This window comes from Alosa alosa, chromosome 16 (assembly GCF_017589495.1).
Source record: "Alosa alosa isolate M-15738 ecotype Scorff River chromosome 16, AALO_Geno_1.1, whole genome shotgun sequence".
NCBI classification, from domain to species: domain Eukaryota; kingdom Metazoa; phylum Chordata; class Actinopteri; order Clupeiformes; family Clupeidae; genus Alosa; species Alosa alosa.
In genome coordinates, this window is record NC_063204.1 from 5,917,169 (window position 1) to 5,929,386 (window position 12,218).

Genomic DNA, 12,218 nt, shown 5'->3' on the forward strand with positions numbered 1-12,218 from the left:
CCAGTAGTCATATCAAATGAAGTTAAAACTCCCTCACTCTCCCCCTCTCGCTATCACCCCCCCCCCCCCCCCCACGCTCTCTCCATCCCTCCCAAGGCAGTGTCTGCATCCTTAAAGCATCCTGAGAACTATTTTGTTATTTAAGAGTTTCTCCACACAGTCTTTGTGACACTGACTCAAATATTCCAGCCAGCGCTGCAAGGCCTCTCTTCACACTCGAAATCACACTGGAAATGAGCTGAGCTAGTGTCATTTACACTTCCGACACCATTTCTCCCATTGACAATAAAGGAAAGAAATTCAGTTGGGAAACAATCTCTCTCTCTCTTTCTCTCTCTGTCTCTCTCTGTAGCATCGTGGAGGGAGCAGTCTCATTCTCACAAAGAACAAAAAAAACGATGCAGGGACACCCTGTTGTTGTCCCACAGTGTGAAAGACATCATTGTCAGTCTAGCCGTAACGTGGCGACTTGTCATGTCTTCAGAGTAGAATCTTATCTTTTCGCGGGGCACGTCAAAAAAAGTGTGAGTATCAAAAAAGCTTGCGTGTCTCTCCGCGGTGATGTTGAGGAGAGAGAGAGGGCATGCTGTCAATACATATTGGGCTGATGTTGCGGCATATGCTCGCAAACTAAGGAGGTGTCTCTCATCCTGAAGACTTCGGGTGAAGCTTTGATGAGGAGGCATCGCAGGCATTCCTTTCGATATCTGAAGGAGACCGCTCGGAGAGTCCCTGGATAGAGTTGAGCAAAAACACTGAAAGAACGAGAACAGAGAGAGTGCAAGAAGGAACAAGACAAAAGGCCTGAGAAGAAATGAAAAAGAAATTGAAAAAGACATACACTAGGAGAAGGAAAGAAAGAAACAAAGAGAGAAAGAGAGATGTTGGAGATGTTTGTTGAAGGAAAGAAAGAAACAAAGAAAAGAAAGGCATGAACAAAGATGAAAACAGAGAGGAAGAAAGAACGAATGCAGGAAAGATGGAAAGAAGTCAATTAGGGGTTGGAGAGAAATAATTGGCTGGGCAGGAGGTTATCGAGCAGCCGAGTGCTAGTTTGATGTGTGTGGCTAGGAGTGCTCTCAGTGCACTTGCTCTCATGTGCATACGAATGAGAGCCCTTCACTCAAGACCTAGTAGCCTGCTGGCGCAAATGAGTCGGTCTGTCTTCCGACTGTGTCTGTGTGAACAATGGCCTGAAGGTCTGGCCTTCGGTCTGCCTGTGTCCCGCTAAAAGTGTCTGGACATGGACTCACCATAAAACTGAAAGATCTCACTAAGCCTACACGTCCACAACAAGCTCAGTACAAAGCCCTTCAATGCAACCTAGTGTGACGATGTGGCATGTCATGTTTTATTTAACATGTCTTAAATATCATCAAGTTGGATTTGAGAATATAAAATGGACGAGGCAGCACTCGCTAACATTTTTAAAATCATCTCAAGCAGCTTCGCCATTTGAACAATAATAATTTAAAAATAAATGTGTCCAACTGGATGAGTTCATTAGTGTGACATGGTGTCATTATCGGCGTTCTTCTGCTCCGTCTATCGTACCTCCTGCCCGTCAAAACATATCAGTCAAACCCAAAGGGCGTACTTCTCTATCCCTCGCTTTCCTTGCCCCTTTGCTTTTTCATTCGCTTTTTTAATTGTCATTCTACACAGGAGCAATACTGAAGCTCTCCCCTCTCTCTCTCTCTCATCTCTCTCTCTCTCTCTCTCTCTCTCTCTCTCTCTCTCTCTCTCATCTCATCTCTCCAGGGACCACCAGGAGCTGCTGGAGCAGAGGGCAGGCAAGGAGAGAAGGGCGCCAAGGTAGGCAAACGCAGCCGATCAATTCAGCCGCACAAACACACACACAGCAACGGCAAGAGCCAGCGAGCAAGCACCGCCGCAGGAATTAAAGCAGCAACTCTCCCAGGACTGACACTATGGATTCAAGGCCACACACACACACACACACACACACACACACACACACACACACACACACACACACACACACACACACACACACACACAGACACTCACACACATACACACGGGTGCACACACACTCACACACATACCAACAGAGAGAGATAGTTTTAGTCTTTAGTCTATACTCAACACAGGCAAACTGTGTTTGTTATTTCCACCATGCTTTGCATGACTACATTGGCAATACAAATGCTTTGTCATGCCAATGAAGAGTTTTGAATTTGAATGGGATGGGGAGAAAGAGAGAAAGAGAGAGACAGGGGCATGCACTAGAGACATGCATAATCACACACAAGAAAATAATCACACATACAAACTCAAGATAACCCATACATAATTACAACACACACACACACACACACACACATTCTGTACATAAACACAAATACTCATAAATATAAGAAAATAACACATTTGCAACACACAACAAAAAACAATATGCATCCATTCACACACACACGTCCAGACAAACTCATGAAAACATATTCGATAACACACACTTCTGTCACTGGTCATTGCTCTAGCTTATCAGTAGTGAGCATCTAGCAGTGGGGAAGAAGACAGAAAGATATAAAGTAGGTCTACAAGCACACTGAACTTACCCAGAGAAATACACACAGTAAATGAGATGAGATGGTTTCACTTCTGCATTCAAATAAAAGAGCAGCTCATTCTGTTCCCACCGTGTATCCTCTGGTGTGCATCTTTAATCTAAATCAAAAAGATTCTGTGAGTAAGGCGCAGCATTATATATCCAATGGGATTTCAAGCTGATCAGTCACAGAAGTGTGCTCCTGCTATCTAACTCTATCAACGTTTCAGTGTTTGATGACACACACACACACACACACACACACACACACACAAAACACACACAAAAAAAAAACACAGTAGGAGTTTTGTTAAGCAAATCATCTGACATTTAGCTTTCCTGAAATCATCTGCATCAATACAGCAGTATCATATCAATGTCATCAATAAATATGAACTTTGTTCACTCTCTGTCTTCAGGGTGAGGCTGGAGCAGAGGGCCCAGCGGGCAAGACCGGCCCGGTCGGCCCCCAGGGTCCCCCTGGAAAGCCTGGCCCAGAAGGCCTCAGAGGAATCCCAGGCCCTGTCGTGAGTACCCTGCTCATGGTCTCAACACAGTCATGAACACCCACTCAATATATATATAATGTATCCATCTATACTGACACATGTAAACACATCCATACATCCCTAGTGTGTATAGTTCTTCACGTATACACACTCCTGCAGCCACACAGGCTGTACACATCTCTCAAGACCATGGCTGCCGGAATACTTACAGAAAATTCAATTACTCCTACAAGCCTGTGCCATTGTTGTGTTTTTTTCTATCTCACCGTTGTTTATGTGAAGACACATTTTTGGAGTATTTCAGCTATTAATCATAAAGCAGTGGGCAGGAAATCAATAGCAGGCCTTTAGCAGTACAGGAGGCAGTAATGCCGCATGTAATTGGATGAATTTTCGCAGGGTGAACAAGGACTTCCTGGCTCCTCTGGACAAGATGGCCCTCCAGGACCTATGGTGAGGGGCTAAGAGCCTGTGTTGGTCTGGGTCCTTTTTATTACTGCTTGCTTTCTCTCTCTCCAACATCTCCTTTCTCTATCACTCTCTCCATCCCCATATCTTATGAACTCTTTTCTCTCTCTCTCTCTCACTCTCTCTTTCTCTCTCTCTCTCTTTCTCTCTCTCTCTCTTCTCTCTCTGTCTATCTCTGTGGACCTATACTGAGGCTGTGTTGGCCTGAGTCTGGCTTTTATTATTCTCTCCCTCTTTCTCCCCCCCCCCTCTCTCTCTCTCTATCTGTCTCTGTGTGTGTGTGTGTGTGTGTGTGTGTGTGTGTGTGTGTGTGTGTGTGTGTGTTGTGGAAATATTGATTTCTAAATGCCATTTCTCTTTTTCATAGGGACCCCCTGGTCTTCCTGGTCTGAAAGGAGATCCTGGCTCCAAGGGAGAGAAAGTGAGTGAATTTCAATTTCACAGTTTATGTGGGCTCCTAAAACTCAGAAAAAGAACTTTGACCATTAGCCTGGAAAGGAGTATTTAATCTCTGGGAACTACGGCCCATTGATTATTCATTGCGATTATGCTGCTATTCTCATTAAAGTCACTGTCAATAGAATTGTTGGAGCAATTCCACCATCGAAATGCTTAAATCCACATCGCTCTTTTTGGATTTGCCGAAATGTACACAGAGAATTGATCCCCGCAGTGGGGTTCGAGAGGAGATTTGTTTTAGCGTTAGGAAATGCCACGACTAATTGTAACTCGTCCCGTGTGGAATAGAAAAGCTTATGGACTCTGTTCCTCGTGGATATTTGCCCTGCATTCGAGAGAGGGACCTGTGTTGAATGACACCTCGTGTGTGTTTTTGCCTGTGTCCACCAGGGTCATCCCGGTCTGATTGGTCTGATCGGCCCGCCCGGCGAGCAGGGAGAGAAGGGAGACCGAGGTCTACCCGGTCCACAGGGTACCCCTGGCAACAAGGGAGATTCCGTAAGTGCCACACCACAAGTGCCATTCTGTACCCGCATCGTGGAACAGATGTCTCTCTGACTCTCAGTCTATTTTTCAATCTCTGTCTATCCATATCTTTTTATCTCTGTGTTGGGCTCTGACAGCCACACTCACTCTTCCCTCTCTCTCTCTCTCTCTCTCTCTCTCTCTCTCTCTCTCTCACACACACACACACACACACACACACACTCATCTCATACATACATACACACACACACACACACACACACACACACACACACACACACACACACACAGCCACAGACACACACACATAGACATACACACACACACAGGTTTAGATCAAATGTAAGGCTACGGTTCAGTAGCAGAGCAACTGCACGCAAACAAATTCTTGCTTACTTCCTACAATCACCCTAATGCATCATGGGCGTCCACTAAAAAGCTCACTCCACTCAATTGCAGTCATTCATGGCTCTGCTGTTTTGCTCCCAATCAGACATGATAGTGAATGAAAATCATTGTAGCTTCTCATCAAGCAGATACACACACATGGGGCTCAAGCGAGCCCTCCCACCACCGTCATTGCCTGGCATCGTGTTCACCTGATGTGAGAGATGACTAGCGCTGTTGTGGAGAAGCGGGGCGATGTGGACCCCTCCAAGGGAGGTTCAGGGTTAGACGTGGATGAAGAGGCACTATTAATGGGGTCTCATCCATTTTTAAACAAATATTACAGATTGAGTGAATATGCAATTAGAGCTGGCTGTGGCCTCTCCGAGGTCCTCTGCTCGCTGATTTGAAGCAAGGCAACCGCAATGGAGGAAAAAATGCATTTAGATTATGCTTAATGAAATGTCATTGTGTGTGTGTGTGTGTGTGTGTGTGTGTGTGTGTGTGTGTGTGTGTGTGTGTGTGTGTGTGTGTGTGTGTGTGTCTGTCTGTGTGTGTGTGTGTGTGTGTGTGTGTGTGTGTGTCCGTGGGTGTATGTGTGAATGTGTGTGTGATGTGTGATGGAGAGAGAGAGACAGAAGAGGAAGGCAGATTGAAAATAAAGTGAGAGAGATCGTTTGACTGAGCCCCTGAAAGCAGTTGCATAAATGCTTGTATGTTGTACATGTGTGTGTGTGTGTGTGTGTGTGTGTGTGTGTGTCTTAGTGTGTATGTCCATAAACATCATCAACAATTCCTCCCCATGCCCCCCCCCCCCCCAACACACACATACACACACACACACACACTTCTGCAACAGTTAGCCAATGGCAGGCTGCAGTGTGTGCCAGCTCCTGCCAGAGAATCCAATTGTCTTACGCTTCCCTAGTATACCCCATTACGCCAACCCTGCCCAGCCCACAGAATGAGCACTATGCAGCACCGCCTGGAGAAAAGGCCCATGTCTCATCCACCCCCTGCACACTGGAGGCCTGGAGAAAAGGCCCATGTCTCATCCACCCCCTGCACACTGGAGGCCTGGAGAAAAGGCCCATGTCTCATCCACCCCCTGCACACTGGAGGCCTGGAGAAAAGGCCCATGTCTCATCCACCCCCTGCACACTGGAGGCCTGGCAGTAGCAGGACACCCTGCTGTGGGAGTGATGTGCTCTCCCTGTCTCCGCTTAGCTGCACCTCCTGATGGGAGCCGTGAGACGGCCGACCTGAGAGAGGGGCTGCTGCTGCTGGTCAGCTGATCTAATGTGATCTGTCTAATGTGTCTCTCCACAGGGTATCGGTGGTGGTGCTGGTCCTCTGGGTCCTCCTGGTCCTCCTGGTCTGCCTGTAAGTCTCCCGAAACCCATCAGTTTCTTTATATGAAAGTAGTATGGAAGATTAATCCAGTTCAACCAAGGTCCTGTATCTATTAGGAAAGATAGTACTAGAGAATTCATTTCAGTCTTGATAAATCATCATTTCTTGATAATTTGCTGCGTGCACAAATACAGTATGGTTGGTAATGACTGGCACAAATCAGAATATTATATCTGAGAAAATGTTATGAAATGTACATTACAGTATGTGTGTTGTATTGATGAATGTATGTTATATTGATGTACAGTACAGGATGTGTGTTGGATTATGCATGTATGTTATATCGATGTACAGTACAGTATGTTGGTTATATTGATGAAACTGTATTATGTGTGTCTCTTCTGCAGGGTCCACAAGGTCCCAAGGGTTCCAAGGGTTCTTCTGTGAGTACAAATGATCTTCTGGTTTAACATGATGATGTTTAGAGGGGGCACTTCAAGGGGAGGAGGGTGTATTTTGGAAGGATTCTCTTCATAACATCAACACCAGTATATCTGTCAGTGCAATGCAATTCAATACATTCATTATAGCACAGTTTTACATCTAACCACATTGCTGTTATCCTTTAGGGCCCCGCTGGTCAGAAGGGAGACACTGGTACAATTGGACCTCCTGGACCTCCTGTGAGTACTGCAATCATTCAATCATTAGCTGTTCTCACATTTCATAAATCTGAACCATATTTTATGCTGACATTTTAAATGCAGGTAAACAAAATGGGATATTGCTGTCTCCCAGTAACCAAGACCCGATATGTTTACCCGATACTTTGCAACTCTCTCAATAAAGAAAAAGAAAATGTACATTTGATTTCTTGTGAGCTCCCCTCTCACACCCCTTCGTGTCTCCCTTGCTGCTCTGCAGGGTCCCCCTGGTGAGGTGATCCAGCCCCTGCCCATCCGCATGCCCAAGAAGAGCAAGCGCTCCGCCGACTACCAGGCCGACGAGGCCATGATGGACTACGGCGAGGGCATGGAGGACATCTTCGGCTCGCTCAACAACCTCAAGCAGGACATCGAGCGCATGAAGTACCCCATGGGCACACAGAACAACCCGGCCAGGACGTGCAAGGACCTGCAGCTCTGCCACCCTGAGTTCCCCGATGGTAAGCAAGGGAGGGAGCGAGTGAGAACGTCACCCCTATCCAAGCGCATTGCGAGGGGGCTGGCGTCCAGGCCAGCTTGTCCTCGTCAGCGCTATCCAAATGAACCAGAGCTAATTAGCCTAGCGGCTATGCAGAGAGCGTTTTTGGACGGGACTCCCAGTGTTTGCTGTGTGTGCTGAGTTTGAATAATGTTGACAGTTGCTATGATTAATATTCACAGGCAGCAGAGCGAAAAAACCTCCACGCCAAATCGGAAGCCTACTAAATGTCATTTCTCGCATTGACCTTTTAAAAAAGAAAAACTATCCTACGAGTGTTAACATTAGTGCTGTTGTTTGTGAACAAACCAGCAAGATAGATGTTTGTTAGATGATAATGCACTGAGAAGAGACCTCCTGACTTCTGTCGTTACATAAATCCCTGTCTTGAACGTTGATCCCCGTTTCCATTATCAGATCCCAGATCAGTTTATTAAGTTTGTTTTATGGATGTTCTCCTCAGGCGAGTACTGGATCGATCCAAACCAGGGTTGCTCCGGAGACTCCTTCAAAGTGTACTGTAACTTCACGGCGGGAGGCGAGACCTGCATCTACCCAGATAAGAAGTCGAACGGAGTGAGTGCCATTTCCATCACCCCCCACAGGGAGTGAATGTGTGGGGTTGCATCTGCCGGGCGATTTCAATCTTAAATTAAATAAATCTGCATGGAATACATCTATGTCTATTCAAAGTTTCAAATGTTAAATGAAAATGTTCCAGATAAATGTGTAGCTGACTTCATAATGTCATTAAAAAATCATACCATTGTTTTGTATGGTGAATACAACAGCTGGTTTAACATAGATTCTCAGACCACAGTATTGAGCTGAATTGACTGTAATTCAGCTCTGCCCAAAACCTGTGGTATAGACGATCTAATCTTCTTCTCTCTGCCCTCCATGATGCCTACAGGTTAGGATATCTTCCTGGCCCAAGGAGGTGCCTGGATCCTGGTACAGCGAATTCAAGCGTGGTAAAATCGTAAGTGCCACAGCCTTCTCTCCCCCCATCTGTCTCTCCTCTGTGTCACCGCATCGCCTGCTTAAAGCAACACAGTGTTATTTTACCTTGAAATAACGCCTTCAAACTCATTCTGATGACACTGACTTAGGATACAGAGAATCTCTGACATTGCCAATGCACACCCGGGAACGCTTGATATTGCACTATGTAGCATTGTTGATCGGGCAGGATCATGACCCATATAGTCATTTATTTGACGAACTGGGTACCATCTTAGCGCTAAATGGCATTGTATATTGATGCCGAGGGGCATAAATATCAACTCTTCCATCGTGTTGCTTTAATGACAGCCTCAAAATCTCAAAAGCCGAGAGTGGCGCTGCAAGGCCGTGCCAGGCAGCGGGAGGCGTCTCCAATTTGTCTCACTGCAGCTCTCCCACAGACGACCCAGACACAAATAGCCATTAACGGCAAGCACGCACTCGGGTAGAGGCTCGCACACACTGACCCGAGGTCAGCAGGACCCTCCAAAGTGCTCTCAGGAGGACAGACACCACACACCACACGTGTCCCATTTATGTTTCAAATAGCCAGAGGATGATGGAGGATATGTATTTTAGCAGATATTTTGTATTCAGATGGTGTTTCTCCCTAGCCTAATAGTGGTGTGATCCGGTGTCCTTAAATAAAACAAGACCATGTGCTATTCTCCTGTCTAAGAGGCTGTCTTTTTTTATTTCTCCCTCCCTCCCTTGCTCCCTCCCTCCCTCTCTCTCTCTCCATCTCCTCTCTCTACTTCTCCTCCTCTCCCTTTCTCCATCTCCCTCAAAACTGCAGCTATCGTACGTGGACGCTGAGGGCAGTGCGATAAACCAGGTGCAGATGACGTTCCTCAAACTACTGACGGCCTCGGCCAGGCAAAACTTCACCTACAGCTGCCACCAGTCGGTGGCCTGGCACGACGCCACCACCGACAGCTACGACAAAGCGCTGCGCTTCCTGGGCTCCAACGATGAGGAGATGTCCTACGACAACAACCCATACATCCAGGCCCTCAGCGACGGATGCGCGGTATGAACACACATGCATGCACACACATACTGTACACACACACACACACACACACATATATACACACACACACACATATATATACACACAAAGACACATATACACACACACACACACAGACACATATACACACACACACACACATATATATACACACACACACACACACACACACAGACACGCACACACAGACACGCACACACATGTACACACACACGCACACACACACATATATACACACACATACACATATATATACACACAAAGACACATATACACACACACACACACACAGACACATATATACACACACACACACACACACATATATATACACACACACACACACACACACATACACTGCGCCCCAGACAGAAAGGGCCAGGTGTGCAGTGATGGTTGTGTGATTATAAACAGTGTGCTTCATTAGTCGGCACACGCTGGGCATGACGTGTGTTTTTGCCTTCAGAGGCTGCCTTGCTTTGATTTTTTTATTAGTGTTGATGGGTTTCATTGATATAAAGGGCAGTGTCATTTTAATGGAGGGGAATATTATGAAAATTATGCTTAGGCTTGTTTCAGACACCTGCTCAAGCAAACAGAAACAGTTCACCAGAGTTCAAATACACAGATGGAACTTTTCTTGTCTGTCTTCTGTGTGATAGGATATATTTTCAACTATCTTTCTTTCTCTCTTTTTCTCTCTCTTTCTCTCTCTGCTTCTCATTTTCTCTCATCTGCAGGAGAGGAAGGGCTATGGAAAGACTGTGATGGAGATTAATACTCCCAAAATTGATCAAGTGCCAATCATCGACGTGATGTTGAATGACTTTGGGGATCCCAGTCAGAAGTTTGGATTCGAAGTGGGACCTGTCTGCTTCCTTGGCTAAAGTCCAAAGAAAGGAACAACAAATTTGGCAGGGAAGGACGGGTCAGCACTCAAGAGTTAAGACTCTTTTTGGTACCACCATCACCACCATCGTCATCACCACCAACACCACCACCAACAACCAACCCCCACCCACTTCATGCCACATGCAAATTTTTGAATAAAGAAAAAAGAAATGGTGTAGCGAACATGTCTTGCCATATGTGTATGTATTATCCAGGAAAATACTTGTTGCCCTTGTAGGGCTTAGAATCACATGACTTAAGCCTGTTTATGGAGCAAAGGTGAAGGACATCTGAAGGCGTGGCTGAGAGTGGTGAGTGGGAACTACCCATTGGAGGTCAAAAGGTCAGAGAGGAGGGGCCTCTGTGGCCTACATTCTTCCGGTGCTGTTCAAAAAAAAGAAAAAGAAAAAAAAAAAAAGAACAAAAACAGTGGTGCTTGATCAGAACATAAAAAAATATATATGTTATGAGGTGCTAAGAGAAAGAAGAAGGTGTATTTTGATAAAACTGTAATTATTATTTTGTACATTACTGTTATTTCTGAATCCACTTTCAAAACTTGCATGTCTATCAGAATCGCATCAGGCTCTTAATTTCAACGTGAACAGGAAGAGAAAATACAACCATGGCAACAGCATTTATAACTTAAATAAGTAAAAGAAATAAAGAAATTAAATAATTATGATATTTTGTTGATGAATACTGTGTACCTATTATGAAGCCAATAAAAGTGAGCATTCAAACAATTCCCTATTTCTAATTATAACATATGCCCTTTGTATATATTGACCACCCACAAGCTCTGGGTCACACGTGGTTTGGCCAATGAGACCACAGCAAGCATGACTGGAAGACTCTCACCAGCACATGCCAAACAACATGCTTCACTAATGTTGTTTCCTGTGCTTGTTTTAAGCAATAATGCCATTCATTTTCACTTATTTAAGTTTATTATTTGATTTTTGTTTTAAAGGTTTTTTTTTTTTTTTTTTTTTTTTTTTTTTTTTTTTTGTCAGATTTTTTTCCACTTCATCTTTTGCTCTGTTGTTTTGGTCGTATACCTCAAACTTTCTTGATAACCATTAAGATGCCAGGATGGTATGCCCTGTATATACCTTGGTTACACAATTAAGTTTATATATTTTGGGTGGGGATTTTTTTAATGAGAAAAAAGGAAATACGTATCTGTTAGGCCTCTTCTGTTCCAATCCTTCTGTGAATGCATTGATAAGCCCTTTTCAGTGACCCATTTTTTTGTAACTAAAATGAGAAAATGTTTTAATGTGCTTTTTATGGTCATTTAAATATTAAAAACTGGATTCTAAAACAACACCCAAAATTGCATGTGTGCATTGTGTGTTTGTGCCTCCCTGAAAGCGGCGTATTGACTGGTGGAGCTCTGGCATCACCATTGTCTCAGGAGTTTTGATTGGCAGTGGTCAATGGATGCTATCCTAGCTTGAATACTTTCTTTTACACCGAATGCTTGTTTTCTTTTTTTCTTTCTTCGCCATGTCTTCAATAGCGTAGATAATCTTCAGGATCATCTTCAAACTGTCGAACAAACTGTAATCACTGACAACATCTGCAAGTCTTTAAATAAATTTCTGTTAACTCTAAAATTGATTACTTTTGTTTATCTTCAAATATAGGAACCTGTCATATCAGCAAGGTAGATCTCTGATGTCTAGAGCAGAGTGGGATTATTTTCATATCTGCTTATCTGCATTCTCACTGAAAGAAGACATGTTGTTCATTCACCACTATGTAATCTGGGTTGTTTAAATGCTGTGTGCTTTGTGTCATTCTCTGCCACACTTGTTCAAACTGTGCACCCGCCTCTGTGTAACAT

At 44.6% G+C, this 12,218-nt stretch overlaps 1 protein-coding gene across 3 annotated transcripts in view; it reads left to right on the forward strand.

Moving 5' to 3' along the window:
• Positions 1-11,698, forward strand: part of col11a1a (collagen, type XI, alpha 1a) — an 83,961-nt gene extending 72,263 nt beyond the window's left edge. For all 3 annotated transcript variants that reach the window (XM_048266017.1, XM_048266018.1, XM_048266019.1), the window contains 13 exons: positions 1,762-1,815; positions 2,992-3,099; positions 3,481-3,534; positions 3,917-3,970; positions 4,399-4,506; positions 6,211-6,264; positions 6,642-6,677; positions 6,864-6,917; positions 7,159-7,399; positions 7,901-8,013; positions 8,351-8,419; positions 9,239-9,472; positions 10,216-11,698. In XM_048266017.1, the coding sequence (XP_048121974.1) occupies positions 1,762-1,815; positions 2,992-3,099; positions 3,481-3,534; positions 3,917-3,970; positions 4,399-4,506; positions 6,211-6,264; positions 6,642-6,677; positions 6,864-6,917; positions 7,159-7,399; positions 7,901-8,013; positions 8,351-8,419; positions 9,239-9,472; positions 10,216-10,362 (1,326 nt within the window). In that variant the 3' untranslated portion in view covers positions 10,363-11,698. The remainder of the gene's footprint in view (positions 1-1,761; positions 1,816-2,991; positions 3,100-3,480; positions 3,535-3,916; positions 3,971-4,398; positions 4,507-6,210; positions 6,265-6,641; positions 6,678-6,863; positions 6,918-7,158; positions 7,400-7,900; positions 8,014-8,350; positions 8,420-9,238; positions 9,473-10,215) is intronic.
• Positions 11,699-12,218: the final 520 nt, after the last annotated feature.